Source organism: Eucalyptus grandis, chromosome 7 (genome assembly GCF_016545825.1).
Source record: "Eucalyptus grandis isolate ANBG69807.140 chromosome 7, ASM1654582v1, whole genome shotgun sequence".
Lineage (NCBI taxonomy): Eukaryota > Viridiplantae > Streptophyta > Magnoliopsida > Myrtales > Myrtaceae > Eucalyptus > Eucalyptus grandis.
In genome coordinates this window covers 29,964,388-29,984,458 of record NC_052618.1, presented here as the reverse complement: position 1 = coordinate 29,984,458, position 20,071 = coordinate 29,964,388, and the positions used below count along the sequence as shown (strand labels likewise).

The 20,071-nt window shown below is 43.9% G+C and overlaps 1 protein-coding gene and 1 long non-coding RNA gene across 2 annotated transcripts; both read left to right on the top strand.

Annotated features, from left to right (window-relative positions):
- Nucleotides 1–1,190: 1,190 nt before the first annotated feature.
- On the top strand, nt 1,191–2,111 carry LOC108954950. Its single transcript, XR_001981006.2, has 2 exons — nt 1,191–1,412; nt 1,521–2,111. It is a non-coding gene; the product is annotated as an uncharacterized LOC108954950 (long non-coding RNA).
- Nucleotides 2,112–3,781: 1,670 nt separating this feature from the next.
- On the top strand, nt 3,782–20,047 carry LOC104429121 (toll/interleukin-1 receptor-like protein). The gene is made up of 2 exons (XM_039317281.1): nt 3,782–3,825; nt 19,284–20,047. Exon 2 carries the CDS (start codon nt 19,290–19,292, stop codon nt 19,869–19,871), a length of 582 nt encoding a protein of 193 aa, XP_039173215.1. The 5' UTR covers nt 3,782–3,825; nt 19,284–19,289; the 3' UTR covers nt 19,872–20,047.
- The last annotated feature ends 24 nt before the right edge of the window (nt 20,048–20,071 follow it).

The following is a 20,071-nucleotide window of genomic DNA, read 5'->3' as shown; positions in this document are numbered from 1 at the left end:
ATGCAGAGGGAGGCGTGAGATCGGCGAGAGAAGACCCTAAACAAGTCTGGGCAAGAACTTCTAAGAGGGAAAGAACAGACAGAGAGTGAGGACTAATCAGTAGATGATAATCTCGAATTGTTCTGCAAGAGAGTGCAAGAGAGAGGCCAAATGTGAAAGATAAAAGTAAGAAATGAGAGAGGGAGAGAGGGAGAGAGAGAGAGAGGACCAATGAGTAGTAGACGATAGGCTGATTGACTGGTAGCAATTAAATTGTTTTCAAATGGCAAGCCAAGTCAAGTCACGCAATTTGGACCCGAGTACGGAATGCCCACTTCTGTTCATATCTACTTATAAAACATTTTGTTAAACAGATAAATGTGGCTCTAATCGGCTTGTGAATTTTATGTCAAAGTCGTTCTTACTCTGTAAATGCTACATTTCCCTTCCACCCTAAATATGCATAAATCATATCGTCAAATCTATCATAGGTCAGTAATTTTCTACACTATATATACGTAAAAGTCTTTGTTGAAAGCAGTAAAATCGCATGAAAACCACACTTTATGACAAGTTTCTCTAATTCAATCCACTAAGATAAAGTCCACCTAAAAATTGTCCACAAATATGTGTAAGCTCATTGAAACCAGCAGCTTCGCTCACTTTCAAATTTCCATTGTAACCAGCACAAAAAAATAGTGCAATTGTGAATTTTTCATAATTTCCGGAAAACATTTGAATTTTTTGTCATTTTCTAGAAATTACAAAAATTGCCAATATAAGGGAAAATGGTTTTATGGACATTTAAAAATTCTCTAGTTGACCTGATCGGTTCAGATAAATTTTTGTTGTTGACAATTCTGATCCATAGCCTTTGAAAGGTTTTGTGCGACTCTTGAAGAGAATAGACCAGCACGATCGATATTTGGAAAAAATCTAGTTTTTAAATGTATTCAAGGAAAAAAAAAATTATTTCTGCAAAAATTGAGTATTTTGGATGTTTCAGGCTTTAAGTACTGTTGGCTCCGACCAAAAAAAAAAGTAATTTTGGACAATTAGGGTGAACATAGGACCAACGGACGCAAAATCGGGTTTAGAAGGGTATTCTCGTAATTTTAATCGAACGGGCTTTTTGTCCCAAGGGAATTTCACATGTATTATTCCGTAGGCCTTTGAGGATGTTAGGCGATAAAGCGGTGAGTAATAATCAAATGTATTTTTGTCCTATCAATTGCAATAGACCGGAGGACGAAGGTCGGACTTACCTCCAGAAGGGGGTATTCAGAGATGAAATCACTGTGATAGGCGTCGGTGTTTGAGAAGAAGCCGCCTTTGAAGCAGATCGAGTGTGTCTGAGTTCCGAAAGGCAGCACAATCCCGAGGATCACCTTCACGCCTCGACCTGGACCGGCTTCGTTTGGAAATACGCCGAGGTAAATTTGCAGATCATCTCAGGTCAGAACATCACGAGAAAGGACGAGTACGGCTACAAAATCACCAACAACAGGCAAGGAACTTACTATCTCTCGATTAAATCGCAGCTCTTCTCTGGTATATCTGGAGATCCCAGAAACGACCCTCGTGTTCCCAGCGAAGACCGCGCCACCAAACCCAGGAACCCTAATCGCCTCAGCGGAGTCCACGATCAGAAATTATAGCGAGCGGAACACTAAAAAGTTGGAAACTCGACGCGATTCGAGTCGATTTTACCTGTTAATCGATGCCCGCCGAAAACCCCGTCCCTCAAGAAAACTATCGATGGGGTTCTTTGAAGCCGGTGGTTCGGAAGGAGCGATTGCAGGTGCTCTTCGCGACGGCCTCAGGCGTACTGCTCGATGGATTCACGAGAAAGAAGATCCCTTGCTTCCTCCGCCGATTCAAGCTGAAGCTCTCGCTCTGGTAGAGGATTCGATGTGCTTCAGATCTAGAAGTAGAGACAACTTGTGGTGGATGGCGTTTCTTGGACGAGGCAATTATTTACTTCTTTTGATTCTGCCTTTTTGACCAAGACTACCAGAACAATCCTTTCCTCGAAATTGGCAAGACGACCCCCTATAGACTTCACTTATTAATTCTTTTTGTTATTATATTCTGTGGCCAAGCAAATCATAGTGGAAATTAACTTTTTTACACGATGCTAGTCCTCAACAGCCACGGAATCATCTCCTTTTCTTTCTTTCTTTTTTTTTTTTTTTGTCAAACGAAATTATCTCCTTTACTTGGGAACTTTTGCAAGGTGTTCATATTGAAAATTACTTCTTCTCTTGCCTCGAAAAGTGAGTGCAATGAGCTAGGGACACACAATCTTACCATGGATTTGCGTGTCCTCAATGAGAAAATTTACTATTTTTACAAACGAACCCCCACCTTGTGTTAGTTCTCTTTGTAGTGGAATCACATGGCCGCACAAATCAAAGTGAAGATGGACAACATTTTGCTTTCCCTTCCTATTGAAATAAAAGCCTCTCACCGTTGGAGGCATTGAAATAGTCATTATCGACAAAAAATTAGGTCTAAACATTTTCGTGAGTCATAAAGGTATCTTTTGCTCATTCGTTATTGTTAGCGGTTTTAGTGGAAATGTTTGTCAACTTCATTTTCCACAAGACAAACACACCCTTAATGTCAAACAGCTTCAATGTTTAAAACTAGGAGAGGGAAATTTGAAACAGACGTTTTACTTTGGTTTATGGCAAGTAAAATGGATTGCAAATATCTTTGGTTTTTGCACGTGTGAAAATGAGAAAACACGGTCTCTGTCTTCCACAGTGTTGCTGGGTCATTGGATGTGGGAACCAAAGAAGATTTGCGTAAAAAATTGAATGCGGTTCTAGCGGATAGTTTTTAATTTTCACCCATACTACGACTTAATAATGGATTGAATCACAAAATTCGTAATAACTTTTTTTTATATAATTATGATGTAATCAGAGCAGCTTGATATATTTCATTTCATATTTTAAATTTGCAGCTTGCTGAAATTATATTTAAAAGAAGGTAATGAAGGAGGTGATGTATACTCATATTTAAATCAATCTCGGTTGGTTATTTATGTGGAAAGCATACAACTTCCAAATCATGATTGTTAGCTAATCATATTTCATAGCATCAATCTCGGTTACTGACTTACGATGGATTTGACAGTATGATCTATCCATGTTTAGGGTGGGAGGAGAATGTAGCATTTACAGGAGTAAGAACGTCTTTGAAAATAATATAATGGAAGATTCACATGTCGGTTAGAGCCACGATTATCAGTTTAACAAAGTAGTTTCTAAGTAGATATGAATAGAAGTGGTCATCCGTACTGTGGTCCAAATTGTGTGGCTTGACTTGGCTTGCCACCTGAAAACAATTTTATTGCTACAAGACAATCAGCCATATGAAGATATAGGTCCATAGATAATAATTCGAGACTATCGCCTACCACTAATTGGTCCTCTCTCTCTCTCTCTCTCTCTCTCTCTCTCTCTCTCTCTCTCACTTTATCATTTGCATGCGGCCTCTCTCTTGCAAACAATTTGAGACTATTGTCTACTGATTAGTCCTCACTCGCTTTCTCTGTTCTTTATCCCTCTTGAAAGTTCTCGCCTAGGCTTGTTTACAGTTCCTCTCTCTCTGATCTTGTGCCTCGCTTCACACCTCAGCTCACTTGTGATAATCACTTTTTGATCTCTTATTAGCATCTCGTTTATTTTGATTTTGTCACTTTATTATTGGAATAATCGGTTGAACAAAGTGCGCTCTGGGCCCTTTTTGTCTATTGGGGATGCGGGGGTGGTTACTGAATAGCATAGGAGGGTCTTCTATTCTCTCTTTTGGAGTCGCTGTTGCCTATTGAACGAGGTATGTCCCCGGCTTAGATTTGACTTCAGTGAAAAAAGGAAAGCCTTTTGTTTTCGACTTTAGATGTGTCTAATCCTATGATGGCCTTGCTGTGTGATTCTTACTCACATCGTAATTCAGTATTAATCTTTTGTTGAACTAGAGCGAGTAGGTCTGCAAGTGCTGTGACATCCCGATTTTTCTCAATTTTATTTTCAGTCAATTGAGTCGGGCAATTCATCCGTGCATGGAGCTCGTCTCTTAGAGTTGGCCACTCACGAGGGAACTAGTTTATTGAGCGAAGTAATTAAGGAATTTTACCGCGTCAGACTTGGGGACTGATCACCCTCGGGTTTGATGCAAGAAAATTTCCCCAAAAACTACTCAATGGATTAGGCGAGCTGAAATCGCATCGGATTGAATTCAACCGTAAAAATTGGGATTGAACTTAGAAGTTGGAAGCCGGTCATGTCACATACCCTATTAGGAACCTTGGATTAAATTATGGACTTTGATTTGGACTCAATTGGAAGAGAATTGATGGAAATTGAAGTAATTAGATGTGCAAGGACTTGGACCCCCGGCGGAAAATGAAATCGAACCTATTGGACTAAAGTTGTGGAGGGTTTGGAGTTAGTGGATGATGATGTCACTAGTGAGGTCATGGATGAGGCAAGATGGGCTAGGGTGGTGACAAGTGGAAGGTGGGGATGAGGACTTGGAAAGGTGGGATGTCACTTCCCTCTTGTCCCCATCACCCTCAAGCTTTGAATTTGGAGGAGAGAGAGGGAGTGTGCGTGCGAACCAGAGGATCAGCCGAGCTCCGTCCGCTCCTTCGCCGCTCGACCGTCGCCGCCGCCTCGTCCACCGTTCGCCGGAGCTCGCGTCGCCGTCGCCGCTCGCCCGCGCGCGACCGCACGCCCTCCCGCGCCGAACCGCTCGCCTCCGTCTCCGCCAGTCGAGTCCCGCACCGTCGCAGTTCCAAGCCGTCCGCTGCTCGCCGTCGCCGAAGCTCCGTCGCCGCCGTCCGCCGCCGTAAGCCACTACCCCGAGCCCTAGCTTCCTTCGCCGGTCATTCTCCGCCGTTTCTCCGTCCGTTCAGCCGCCATTCCGCCGCCCTTTCGAGCCGGTTAGTTGCTGGAAGGAAAACCAGCAAGGTCTTGCATCTTCCGAGCTCGTTTTGGTCCCCTTCTAGTGCTCATTTGGTCTTGATCCGTGTAGGTTTGTCGTCGGCGTCGTCGAGCTCTTCGCCGAAACCCGTCGGAAAGCGATTCCGGTGAGTTTACCTCACTAATCCGCGATTAGCGAGATAATGATGCCCTAAGTATGTTTAGCTTAGGGTGATTGAGATTAGGTGGTTAGATTGGCTTAATTGGTTGTGGATTATATTATGGTGATTGTTTAAAGTAAATGATGTTTAGTTTAATGATTAAGTATGTTTATTTTTAAAATAAACCTTGATGTGACTTAAAGGAGTTTATTTACGAATTAAATAAATGCCTCGAAATTGTTGGATTAAATAATATTATAGCTTATTCCGAAATTCATTAAAATATATTATTTTTATAAAAAAAAAAAAAAAAAAAAAAAAAAAAAAAAAAAAAAAACTCGAAGAATTTGTTTTGACCCTAGTTGCTCAGTATGTCGTGCCGATCATTGCTGTGCTTGTAGAATTTGAAATTTATGATTGGTTGTGGCGAATTGAATGTGATTTCGATTTATGAGGATTCTTTATATAATCCTAAATGTGGGAATTGAGGAGAGATGAGGTCGTGAATATGCCACCTATTAGAGGTCGCGCCCAGTGGGGCCGTTTTATGCCACCTATTAGAGGTCGCGCCCGATGGGGCCGTGAATTGCCACCTATTAGAGGTCGCGCCCGATGGGGCCGTGATGTGCCACCTGATAAAGGTCGCGCCCAGTGGGGCCGTTTTATGCCACCTATTAGAGGTCGCGCCCGATGGGGCCGTGAGATGCCACCTGATAAAGGTCGCGCCCGACGGGGCCGTGATATGCCACCTGATAAAGGTCGCGCCTGGGGCCGTTTTATGCCACCTATTAGAGGTCGCGCCCGATGGGGCCGTGAATTGCCACCTATTAGAGGTCGCGCCCGATGGGGCCGTGATGTGCCACCCGATAAAGGTCGCGCCTGGGGGCCGTTTTATGCCACCTATTAGAGGTCGCGCCCGATGGGGCCGTGAGATGCCACCGATAAAGGTCGCGCCCACGGGGCCGTGATATGCCACCTGATAAAGGTCGCGCCCAGTGGGGCCGTTTTATGCCACCTATTAGAGGTCGCGCCCGATGGGGCCGTGAATTGCCACCTATTAAAGGTCGCGCCGAGTAGGGCCGTAGTTGAGAGCAATGATTGATTTGCCAAGAATGACATGTAATCGGCCGAGTCGATTGATCGCTGAGACGATCCAGGTGGTTGAATTGGTTTGGTGATGTGATTATATCATGGGTGTTTGGTTATCATAATTCCAAGTGGTTGAATTATATAAATTGTGCTAACCTGCAGATGAGGGCTAAGCCGAGGTAAGTCTTCTATATGTTGTGGCTAAGCTACTTCGGGCGTATTTACTTTCTAATAGAGGTTTAGGAGGGGTTGAACTTGCTTTGAGACAAAGTCTCATCCCGGTTTGGGGAAAAACATTACAGGACTGTAGATGGCGAGACCCCCGGAGATGAGTGGCTGGCCGACGGAGATTGACCGGACGACCGAGAGTACTCCCGACCCGGGAGCCCTTGGGTCTATCAGGTTGGTGAGGACCACCATTTGGGTCGAGGTGAACGTGAACAATAGAGTACCTTACTTTTTAGGGCTTGGTTTCATCGGAGCAGATGGGGTTAGGATTGGCCCCCTTGACAAAGATGGACATTCCACTCGGCGGTGATGACTCGCCATTTTGGGAGAAGGTGTAGTAGATCATCCCGATGGTCGAGTGATCAACGCTTCACCCCGGCCTCTGGTGACTCGATCCTGAGGATGTAGGGTCGACCAATGGGGACGACCAATAGTCCTAGGATTGTGTCTTTTCCTTTTTGAGCGAACTGATTCGTGCTGTGCAGGCTAACCCTCTTTTGATGCACATAGACTCGACCCATTTTTGGTGCATAGGCCCCGATCCGGTTGATGTATGTAAGCCCTGGTTTGTTAATGATGTATGAAAGTATGTTGTTTGATTTTGAATTGATGTTCCTGCTGTTCCTATCCCGTATGCTTTTGTAAGGGATTTTCTTAATACGTTCCGCTTGCGCATTAAAGAATAAATTGGGGTCGGCGACACTACCTGGGAATGTCGCATTTGCACGACCATGGCGGGTTGTTTCACGTGTCTCGGGGTTCGGGGCGTGACAACCCCGTTTAAGTGGTATCAGAGCATGGTTGTGTATGGAGTGATAAGGACGATGAGTCGCGGGATAGTTAGTAGGAAGAACTTTTCATTTTCTAATGCAAGTGATTGTTAGTTGTTTGTTAACTTGCTGTGAGGTCACTTAAATTCTAATGTTATATTGGAATTGCAAATAGGCATCTATATTGAGCCTGTAGCATGAGTGACCGAGTGCCGAGAGCTGCTAGGAAGAGAGCAGTAGGCCCCGTGTTTCGGGGTGGGCTGCCGATGAGGGTTGGTGCCCGAGGTGCCGCGGCGCGAGCACAGCCGAGGCCGGTGCGAGTGGTGCGCAAAATCGCCTCCCGAGGATGCAGCAGCCCCGAGATCCGAGGTTTGTTGGGATCATGCGGATGCTTGAGATGATGGGTAACAGACTAGACCAGCAGGCCGCCGCTTCAGCCGCCGCTATCGCCGCTGCCACCAATGCTGCTGCCGCCGCTAATACCGCCGCTGCTGCTGCCGCCGCACCGGTTGCCGAGCCAGAAGAGGAACTTGAGGAAATTCCACTTGAGGATGTGGCCGCTGGGAGGCCTAGGCAGAAGTTGGTACAACACTTTCTGAGATTGAACCCACCAACGTTCACGGGAGCGGGAGATCCCGGGCCGGCAGCACTATGGGTTCGGGAACTAGAGAATGCCTTCGAGCCGCATTGTGAAGGAGAGAAGGTCGTGCTTGGCGGCCTATCGTTGAGGGGGACCGCAGCCACATGGTGGAAGACTAATAAAGGGATAGTGTTCCCTGATGGTGTAGCTCGGGAGTGGAATGCGTTTCTAGAAGCCTTCAATGAGAAGTACTTTTCTGATTGTGCTAAAGAGTTGAAGATGGCGGAGTTCCAACGCCTTCGTCAAGGTACCATGACAGTCGATCAGTATGAAGCGAAGTTTGCTGAATCGTCGCAGTATGCCCCCGAATTAGTCCGAAACCGGCACCGACCGAAGGTTTAGAGATGGGCTTAGATCGGAGGTGAGGAGCTTTTTGGTCCCGTTAGATCTGAAGGAATACAAGGATCTTTACAAGCGGGCTCAGCTGATTGAGAAGGACCAGAATGAGAAAGCTGCCGCGTCTGGGTCGCGGTTTAATTCAAGCAGAAGTGATAATCGGTTTGGGAAGAGGCCGATGGCTGGAGGAAGGTACCCAGTTCCACCCAACAGGAAGGGTGGAGTGGGGAAGTCGTCATCGAGCTACAAGGAAGCATGTCGCTCGTGTGGGAGGCGACATGACTCAGCCCTGTGCCCTCTTAGGACGGGTGCCTGCTTTGAATGTGGCCAGCAGGGTCACCGTATGAAGGAGTGTCCCAGGAGATTTGAGAGACAGCCTCAGTTGCCACCGCCGCCGCCGCTGGGCCAGAACAGAGGATTCGCACCGCAGATCATGCCGCCGGGTGGAAGGAACCGACCTCCAGCTCAAGGAAGGACTTATGCACTGACCAGAGGACAGGCGGAGGATGCGCCTAACGTGGTCACAGGTATGGTCTTGCTGAACGACCAACCCGCTTATGCTTTGTTTGATCCCGAGCTTCGCATTCATTTATAGCTGAAAGATTTGTTAAATTGGTAGGATTAATTCCTGAATTGTTGGAGTCTGTGATTAGTATATCTACCCCGTTGAAAGATAAAGTGTTAGCTACGGTAGGGTGCCTTGGTTGCAAGTTAGTGATTGGTGAGCGAGAGGGGAGGATAGACCTGATAGTCCTAGCCATGTATGATTTTGATGTGATAATTGGCATGGACTGGCTCACCAAGCAACGAGCCAAGATGGACTGTTATCGCAAGGCGATTCAGTTTAACCCGTTAGGGGGTGAGAGCTTTGAATTTATTGGGAGTCGAGGAGGGCCCTCGGTTTCCTTAATCTCATCGCTCGAAGCAACCCGCTTGCTAGGCAAGGGTTGTCAAGGTTACCTAGCAACTGTCGTAGATACGACAGTAGAGGAGTTAAAGATTGAAGATATCGCAGTGGTACGAGAGTTCCCAGACGTTTTTCCGAAAGAATTACCGGGTTTACCGCCAGAGAGAGAAATAGAGTTTGTGATCGAATTAGCCCCCGGGACAGAGCCAATCTCTAAAGCTCCTTACCGAATGGCCTTGTCAGAGCTTAAGGAACTAAAGGTGCAAATGCAAGAATTGTTGGATAAAGGATTTATACGTCCGAGTGCATCACCTTGGGGAGCACCGGTATTGTTTGTGAAGAAGAAAGATGGTTCATTACGCTTGTGCATCGATTACCGACAGCTCAACCAGGTGACAATTAAGAACAAGTATCCGTTGCCAAGGATTGATGATTTGTTTGATCAGCTTCAAGGGGCGTCGATATTTTCTAAGATCGACTTGAGGACGGGGTATCATCAGCTGAGAATCAAGAAGGAAGATATCCCGAAGTCGGCGTTTCGCACTCGATACGGCCATTATGAGTTTACTGTGATGCCGTTTGGGTTGACAAACGCCCCGGCTGCTTTCATGGACCTAATGAACCGGGTGTTCAAAGAGTACTTAGATCAGTTTGTAATTGTTTTCATCGACGACATCCTAGTGTATTCAAGGAGTACTGGGGATCATGAAAAGCACTTAAGGATAGTGCTTCAGACCTTAAGAGATCACGAGCTGTACGCCAAGTTTAGTAAGTGCGAGTTTTGGCTGACTCGTGTAGCTTTCCTAGGTCATGTCATCTCTGGAGAAGGAATCTCAGTGGACCCCGCAAAGATTGAGGCAGTGATCAACTGGCCGAGACCGACGACAGTGACAGAAATTAGAAGTTTTCTGGGTTTAGCAGGGTATTACAGACGGTTTGTAGAAGGGTTTTCAAGGTTAGCATCGCCAATGACGAGACTTTTGAAGAAGGAAGAGGAATTTGTGTGGACGGATAAGTGCGAGAATAGTTTCCAAGAGCTTAAGCATAAGCTAACTACCGCACCCGTGCTTACTATTCCATCCGGTCCGGGAGGGTTTGAGATCTACAGTGATGCGTCTTTTAAGGGATTAGGTTGTGTGTTGATGCAGCATGGTAGGGTTGTTGCGTATGCGTCCCGTCAGTTGAGACTTCATGAGCTGAATTACCCGACGCATGACTTAGAGCTAGCAGCGATCATCTTTGCCCTGAAGATTTGGAGGCATTATTTGTGTGGGGAAAGATTTCAGATCTTCACTGATCATCAGAGTCTCAAGTACCTATTCTCTCAGAAGGAGTTGAATATGAGACAGCGTCGGTGGATGGAGCTCTTGAAGGACTACGACCGCGAGATTTTGTATCACCCTGAAAGGCGAATAAAGTCGCCGATGCACCGAGTAGGAAGTCTTGATTGCCCGGATGGTACTTAAGGAATGGGGCTTAATTGAAAGAGCACGGGATTCAGATTTTAAGTTTGAAGTAGGCCACCTTTCGAACCTTGGGCCACCCTTAGAATTGAACCGAAGTCAGTCGAATCGAACGTCTGCGACAGACGGATCCAGATGTTCAGAAAATCCTGCAAGAGGATGCAGAGAAAAGAAAGGCTGACTTTCAGATTTCTGAAAATGGAACATTGAGGTTCCAAGGACGATTGGTTGTACCTGACGATGTGGAGCTTAGAGAAGAAATTCTGTCAGAAGCGCATCGTAGCGTTTCTGAAGATACATCCCGGTAGTACCAAATGTATCGTAATCTGCGTCAACACTACTGGTGGTGTGGCATGAAGGCGGATATCGCCAGGCATGTCGCCAAGTGTTTGACGTGTCGCGGAGGTGAAAGCTCGCATTGCAAACCGGGAGGACTTTTGCAACCCCTTGAGATCCCAGTGGAAATGGGAGCATATCACGATGGACTTCGTGGCGGGACTACCGAGGAGCCGAGAGGGAACGATTCGATTTGGGTAGTGGTGACCAGTGATCGACAAAGTCAGCCCACTTCATTGCAGTTCGAAGAGACTTGAGTTTGGATAGACTGGCAGACCTATATGTACGTCAAGTAGTTCGTATGCATGGGGTGCCAGTTACAATTACTTCGGACAGAGACCCGAGGTTCACCGCCGCTTTTTGGAAGAGCTTGCAATCTGCTTTGGGAACGAAGCTGCAGTACAGTACGGCCTATCACCCGCAGACTGATGGCCAGTCTGAGAGGACAATTCAGACTCTCGAGGACATGCTGCGAGCTTGCGTCTTGGACTTCAAGGGAAGCTGGGAGGAACAGCTTCACCTGGTCGAATTTGCTTACAACAACAGTTATCAGCAGAGTATTCAAATGGCTCCTTTTGAAGCATTGTATGGCCGAGCATGCAGAACACCAGTGTGTTGGGATGAGGTCGGAGAAAGAAAAATCACCGGTCCAGAGTTGGTTCAGCAGTCAGTAGAGGCAGTTGCAGTTATCAGAAATAGATTGAAAACCGCTCAGAGCCGACAGAAAAGTTATGCCGATAAGCGTCGCAGGCCATTAGAATTTCAAGTTGGTGAGCACGTCTTCTTGAAGGTGTCACCGATGAGAGGTACATCCCGTTTTGGCAAGAAGGGAAAGCTGAGTCCGAGGTACGTAGGTCCCTTTGAGATTCTAGAAAGAATAGGGATCCTAGTATCGTCTTGCATTACTGCCGAGGTTGGCACAAGTGCATGACGTCTTTCACGTGTCGATATTGAGGAAATATGAACTCGACCCGACCCACGTGCTAAATTTTGAGGAATTAGACGTAGACGATAGAGTGTCGTACGTTGAAAGCCCGTTCGATAGTGGATCGCAAGGAGCAAGTTTTACGCACCAAGACCATTCCATTGGTCAAAGTGGTCTGGCAACACCACGGCACTGAAGGAGCCACATGGGAGACCGAAGATTCGATGAGAGAATTGTACCCCTACCTTTTTGCTTCAGATGTGTAATTGTTTAAATTTCGAGGACGAAATTTTTATAAGAAGGGAAGAGTTGTGACATCCCGATTTTTCTCAATTTTATTTTCAGTCAATTGAGTCGGGCAATTCATCCGTGCATGGAGCTCGTCTCTTAGAGTTGGCCACTCACGGGAACTAGTTTATTGAGCGAAGTAATTAAGGAATTTTACCGCGTCGACTTGGGGACTGATCACCCTCGGGTTTGATGCAAGAAAATTTCCCCAAAAGCTACTCAATGGATTAGGCGAGCTGAAATCGCATCGGATTGAATTCAACCGTAAAAAAAATTGGGATTGAACTTAGAAGTTGGAAGCCGGTCATGTCACATACCCTATTAGGAACCTTGGATTAAATTATAGACTTTGATTTGGACTCAATTGGAAGAGAATTGATGGAAATTGAAGTAATTAGATGTGCAAGGACTTGGACCCCGGCGGAAAATGAAATCGAACCTATTGGACTAAAGTTGTGGAGGGTTTGGAGTTAGTGGATGATGATGTCACTAGTGAGGTCATGGATGAGGCAAGATGGGCTAGGGTGGTGACAAGTGGAAGGTGGGGATGAGGACTTGGAAAGGTGGGATGTCACTTCCCTCTTGTCCCCATCACCCTCAAGCTTTGAATTTGGAGGAGAGAGAGAGGGGAGTGTGCGTGCGAACTGGAGGATCAGCCGAGCTCCGTCCGCTCCTTCGCCGCTCGACCGTCGCCGCCGCCTCGTCCACCGTTCGCCGGAGCTCGCGTCGCCGTCGCCGCTCGCCCGCGCGCGACCGCACGCCCTCCCGCGCCGAACCGCTCGCCTCCGTCTCCGCCAGTCGAGTCCCGCACCGTCGCAGTTCCAAGCCGTCCGCTGCTCGCCGTCGCCGCTCCGTCGCCGCCGTCCGCCGCCGTAAGCCACTACCCCGAGCCCTAGCTTCCTTCGCCGGTCATTCTCCGCCGTTTCTCCGTCCGTTCAGCCGCCATTCCGCCGCCCTTTCGAGCCGGTTAGTTGCTGGAAGGAAAACCAGCAAGGTCTTGCATCTTCCGAGCTCGTTTTGGTCCCCTTCTAGTGCTCATTTGGTCTTGATCCGTGTAGGTTTGTCGTCGGCGTCGCCGAGCTCTTCGCCGGAAACCCGTCGGAAAGCGATTCGGTGAGTTTACCTCACTAATCCGCGATTAGCGAGATAATGATGCCCTAAGTATGTTTAGCTTAGGTGATTGAGAGATTAGTGGTTAGATTGGCTTAATTGGTTGTGGATTATATTATGGTGATTGTTTAAAGTAAATGATGTTTAGTTTAATGATTAAGTATGTTTATTTTTAAAATAAACCTTGATGTGACTTAAAGGAGTTTATTTACGAATTAAATAAATGCCTCGAAATTGTTGGATTAAATAATATTATAGCTTATTCCGAAATTCATTAAAATATATTATTTTTAAAAAAAAAAAAAAAAAAAAAAAAAAAAAAAAAAAAAAAGCTCGAAAAATTTGTTTTGACCCTAGTTGCTCGGTATGTCGTGCCGATCATTGCTGTGCTTGTAGAATTTGAAATTTATGATTGGTTGTGGCGAATTGAATGTGATTTCGATTTATGAGGATTCTTTATATAATCCTAAATGTGGGAATTGAGGAGAGATGAGGTCGTGAATATGCCACCTATTAGAGGTCGCGCCCAGGGGCCGTTTTATGCCACCTATTAGAGGTCGCGCCCGATGGGGCCGTGAATTGCCACCTATTAGAGGTCGCGCCGATGGGGCCGTGATGTGCCACCCGATAAAGGTCGCGCCTGGTGGGGCGTTTTATGCCACCTATTAGAGGTCGCGCCCGATGGGGCCGTGAGATGCCACTCCGATAAAGGTCGCGCCGACGGGGCCGTGATATGCCACCTGATAAAGGTCGCGCCCGCCTGGGGCCGTTTTATGCCACCTATTAGAGGTCGCGCCGATGGGGCCGTGAATTGCCACCTATTAGAGGTCGCGCCCGATGGGGCCGTGATGTGCCACCTGATAAAGGTCGCGCCCGGTGGGCCGTTTTATGCCACCTATTAGAGGTCGCGCCCGATGGGGCCGTGAGATGCCACTGATAAAGGTCGCGCCCGACGGGGCCGTGATATGCCACCCGATAAAGGTCGCGCCTGGGGCCGTTTTATGCCACCTATTAGAGGTCGCGCCCGATGGGGCCGTGAATTGCCACCTATTAAAGGTCGCGCCTGTAGGGCCGTAGTTGAGAGCAATGATTGATTTGCCGGAATGACATGTAATCGGCCGAGTCGATTGATCGGCGAGCGATCCGTGTGGTTGAATTGGTTTGGTGATGTGATTATATCATGGGTGTTTGGTTATCATAATTCCAAGTGGTTGAATTATATAAATTGTGCTAACCTGCAGATGAGGGCTAAGCCGAGGTAAGTCTTCTATATGTTGTGGCTAAGCTACTTCGGGGCGTATTTACTTTCTAATAGAGGTTTAGGAGGGTTGAACTTGCTTTGAGACAAAGTCTCATCCCGGTTTGGGGAAAACATTACAGACCGTAGATGGCGAGACCCCCTGAGATGAGTGGCCTGCCGACGGAGATTGACCCACGACCGAGAGTACTCCCGACCCCGGGAGCCCTTGGGTCTATCGCCGGGTGAGGACCACCATTTGGGTCGAGTGAACGTGAACAATAGAGTACCTTACTTTTTTAGGGCTTGGTTTCACCCGGAGCGAGATGGGGTTAGGATTGGCCCCCTTGACAGCATGGACATTCCACCGGCGTGATGACTGCCATTTTGGGAGAAGGTGTAGTAGATCATCCTGATGGTCGAGTGATCAACGCTTCGCTCCCGGCCTCTTGGGTGACTGATCCTGAGGATGTAGGGTCGACCAATGGGGACGACCAATAGTCCTAGGATTGTGTCTTTTCCTTTTTGAGCGAACTGATTCGTGCTGTGCGGTGCTAACCTCTTTTGATGCACATAGACTCGACCCATTTTTGGTGCATAGGCCCCGATCCGGTTGATGTATGTAAGCCCTGGTTTGTTAATGATGTATGAAAGTATGTTGTTTGATTTTGAATTGATGTTCCTGCTGTTCCTATCCCGTATGCTTTTGTAAGGGATTTTCTTAATACGTTCCGCTTGCACATTAAAGAATAAATTGGGGTCGGCGACACTACCTGGGAATGTCGCATTTGCACGACCATGGCGGGTTGTTTCACGTGTCTCGGGGTTCGGGGCGTGACAAGTGCACTGGACTCTGTTGCGCGCAAATTTGCCACATTTCGGTTGAATTCAGAGACCATTCTATTTTTCTTTTGCATTGTGAGGTTTCTCTATGTTTGAAGGTCCTAGATCAATTTATGGAAAACTAAATCAGAAAAATAAAATTAGGCTGGTTCCTGGGTCAACTAGTTTGGTTCTCGGTTATAAAAGAGGAGAACCAATCATTACATAATAAGTTCCTAATTCTTTGTTTAATACCCACTTATCCTGAAATTATTCATCCTAAGAGCAAGTCTTCTCTTAAGGAGACTTCATTCAACAAATTTACCTCCCTCTAGAACATTCCAAATGAGTAATATCCTGTTTTACTCGAATTGTTGGACCATTAATCCTAGAAAGTGTATTCGCTTTCACCTCTAATTCATTTTCTCCCTTCTTTAGCAAGAAAAAAGAAAATAAAAATCATTTTCTCACTTCAAAGCTTCAAAAGTTGACCAAGTCTTTACTTGAAAAAAAGAAAAGTAAATGAGGAATTAAAAAGTACGGTGAGAGTTTAAGCATTTTAACTATATTGCTACATTTTACCTGCTCACAACTCATTATAATTTCAATCACTGCAATATAAAACATACCAAAGTCCATAGAATGATACTTCTTAAGATCTTTTACATGATATCCAATAGTAAGAAAAAAAAATATAAATCGATCTTATGACACGCACACGAAAACAATAGAATAAATTGAGCCATACACGCATATTGGGAGAGTCACCTAGCTTTAAATCACTCATTTCTTGCACTTCTTTCTTTACAAACAATAAATTTATTCTTCAAAATGTGATTATCAATTTAACCTGAATTATCACAAATTTACCCAATTATCCTATTCTACTTCCATTTCAAGTCATTCCTTTGCAGGGCTTCTTGTGTCTTTGTGCTTGTATCCAATAATCTCAATACGAAGAAAAAAGAGTGCATAAAAAGAGAGCACTAAGGAAGCATCCGCTCCTCCATTTTGTGCCATCCAACAAATTATAGCTCTATTTTATAGACAAGATATCAATCAACTTTATAGATTTGAAAATTTGAAATGAAAGGCTCGGTGATAGCATACTAATTCAAAATAAATTCATTTTACATGGAATTGCAGCATGTGGTGCCAATGTGAAATAGATAAAAGATAAATAACCACGTTCAATAATCTCAATAAGAAGAAAAAAGAGTGCATAAAAAAAGAGCACTAAGGGAGCATCCGCTCCTCCATTTGGTGCCATCTAACAAATTATAGCTCTATTTATAGACAAGATATCAATCAACTTTATAGATTTGAAAATTTGAAATGAAAGGCTCGGTGATAGCATACTAATTCAAAATAAATTCATTTTACATGGAATTGTAGCATGTGGTGCTAGCGTGAAATAGATAAAAGATAAATAACCACGTTCAATAATCTCAATAAAAAGAAAAAAAGTGCATAAAAAGAGAGTACTAAGGGAGCATCCACTCCTCATTTTGGTGCCATCTAACAAATTATAGCTCTATTTTATAGACAAGATATCAATCAACTTTTTAGATTTGAAAATTTGAATTGAAAGATTTGGTGATAGCATACTAATTCAAAGTAAATTCATTTTACATGGAATTGTAGCATGTGGTGCTAGCGTGAAATAGACAAAAGATAAATAACCACGAGCATTTGTTTATCTCTACCTCACATTTCCAACCTCATTAAGAATATGACAATTTTAAACAAAATTAAAATATAAAATCACATCCACAATTACTAGCTTGGTCTTTTCTTGAAGTCTTTCACACATTTCTACTTTTGTTTCAACTCAATTATTATCTTTAAATGATTTATTAAATTCTGAGTTTCAATAACTAAATAAAAACCAAACGTATGCTTATATTCTTAATTGAATGCCATATGGTTGTACACGAATTCTAGTTCTTTATAGCCCAATTGAAAAATTAATGTACACGGTACTCGTGGGTGGATCAAGCCAACAAGTTTGACTTGAATAGTTTGAGGTCCAAAAGAAGATAAGGCGGAGGCTAAAAGCATCTGCAACTGCTCCTAGTCAATTAATTACCAATTAATTAAAGATTTCATGTTCGTTTTTCCTTGTGCGGTAACGGATTTACGTTTGTTATTGTTCATGGAGATTAGTTCATCGATCATTTTTATGCAGCAAAAAAGCATCTTTTGTTCCAATTTTCCCCCTCAAATTGCCATACATTTTTCATTCCCTTTTTAGCTTTCAATTCATGTTCATGAAATTTTCCATGTGTCGTGAATTCATAATTCAAAAGCCTTTTGGACATTACTTCTAAATATCGCTGCTTCCTTATAAAAGTAAGCCTAGACACTTCATTTCCTTCTTTTCTATGTTTTTTCCTAATTTATCTTTTATTTTTTAATATTTCACATTCTTCTTTTATCATTGTTTTGCTGACTTTTCAAGAGTTGAATGATATGCTGACAAAATTGTAATAAAAAAAAATGACCCGGAAAAGAACTCAAGGACAGTGTACAAGTATTTCATATATCATTAGTAACTTAATACTATCGTGTTATGCTCATTTGGTGTCATTCAACAAATTATAACTCTATTTTGCAGACAATTTATCAATCAATAATTCAAATTTTAAATTTTGAAGTGAATAGCTTGGTAACATCATATCATAGATTCATCTTATATAAAATTATTGGCTTGTGGGGCCAACACGAAATAAATAAGAGAGAAATGACAAAGACAATTTGTTCATCTCTACCTTGCATTTCCAACCTCATTAAGAATATGACAATTTTAAATAAAATTAAAATATGAAATCACTAAATTTGGACGAAAACATCAAAGAAGTTAAGCAAATGACCTGAAACAAATAGAGAGGCAACATTCACACAAAAAGAGAAAAGAACATAGGAGGGAGGGATGGTGGGAGGGAGGGAGAGAAGCAAGAACAAAGATGGTCTAAGATTGATTGAAGTTAAGCAATAGGGAGGGTACCTTGTTCCAAGCCATTGGAAGAGAGAAGAGAGAAGCTCGAGTTTTCTTGGAGAAATAAGTTAAAAGTCGTCGAAATATTTTGGATACATGTTGGGTGGAAATGACGTAAATGGAACTTAATTTCATTGATAGACTTAATTATCGTTCATTCTATTCATCCTTAAAAAGGAAGTAAGGCCAATTGGAAGAAAAGTGCAATTTTTGCATCTCCTCTCATTTCTATGCACTTATAGAAAGAAATAAAATGTGGGCCCAAAAGGAAGTATTTCCCTTTCATTTAGAATCATTTATATCAACTTCCTTCATAATCAAAGCAACTGATCAATTGAAAATTTTTCCTCGATTAATGTTTTAGATTTAGTTAATTTTACATATGAGCAATGCCTAAAACTTGAAACCCGCCAAATTAAAAACGTGAATGATGGAAATTCCCTCCAATTAGGAAAGTGCACACATCTAGAGGATGTGGTTTATTGGGTAACAATTACATGACACTTCATTAGTTTGGCCAATGGACATGGGATTAGACAGAAAGGGTTGTGAAAATGAGGTGGTGGAGATAGTTGGGGTTGTTTATATATTAGGATAAAAATAATAAGAGTAAGGTCGAAGATCATGACAAGAATTAGGCATCGTGTGAGCTTTATTCAGAGGAAGATGCTTCCATAAAGTTCCATACATAATATCAATATCTTACCCTTGAACTGAAAGAATCCGCCTTTAAATATCATACACATGCGTGAAGTTCTGTAATTCTTCAAATGTGCTTTAAGTAAGTCGATTAATTACAATGCAATTTGTGTAATTTCAAATTTGTGTTTCTAAACAAGTAAATGATGTGGGCTTTTTGGGGGCCTCTTCAGGGCGACCTAATCTTCTGCAGTGAGACGACGTTAGCTTACTTAACTGAAGGTTGTGTCTTTATTACCTAGGGAATTAACGAACCCATTATTTGAAGCCAACAAGCATTTGCAGAAAAAGCATCTTTCGTTGTTCAACAATCCTTTTAAGCAGCAAAAAAAGCATCTTTCTTTTCAACTTTCCCCCTCAGATTGCCATGGACAGAGGGCAGACTCAGGGAAAGAGAAAGAGGGCAGAGGAAGAGAGCACCGAAGGAGCAGCCACTTCTTCTTTCATCCCTCTAGAAGCCACATGTGTAGGTAGCGGTCAATACGAAGTGTTCTTGAGCTTTAGAGGCTCAGATACCCGCAATACATTCACCGATCACCTCTATCACCGTCTGATCAAGGCAAGGACTGTACCGTTTTGCGTGTTTAGGGACGAGAACAACATCCAAATTGGTGAGGAATTTGGTTCAAAGATTCTCGATGCCATCGCACAGTCTAAGATTTCGATTCCCATCATCTCCGAAAATTATGCTTCGAGCAAGTGGTGCCTCCGTGAGCTCGTTCATATCATGGACCGTAAGAAGAGTGCATCACACATAGTGTTGCCTATATTTTACAAAGTTGCCCCATCGGATGTGCGGCATCTAAAAGGAAATTTTGGAAACGCCTTCCACTCGAGTCAAGAGCGTTTTGATGAGAAGGAGATCTTGAAAGGGCAACAAGCATTAAATGAAGTCAGTCAATTAAATGGATGGGAATCTCAAAAAATTGCAAATGGGTATTTTACTTAACTTTTCTTTTTTGATAAGTAATTTTTCTTCTTTTGGTAGAATCAAGGAAATGCAAATGAATTACTTTTCCTACAAGCTCAGAAAAGATCCCCAATGACAACAAACACCAGTACTCCCCAATATGTCCCTGAAAACTGAACCAATGACAACTAAAACCAAAGCATCCTATACTGTCCTATTCGGCAATACTAACATTTCAG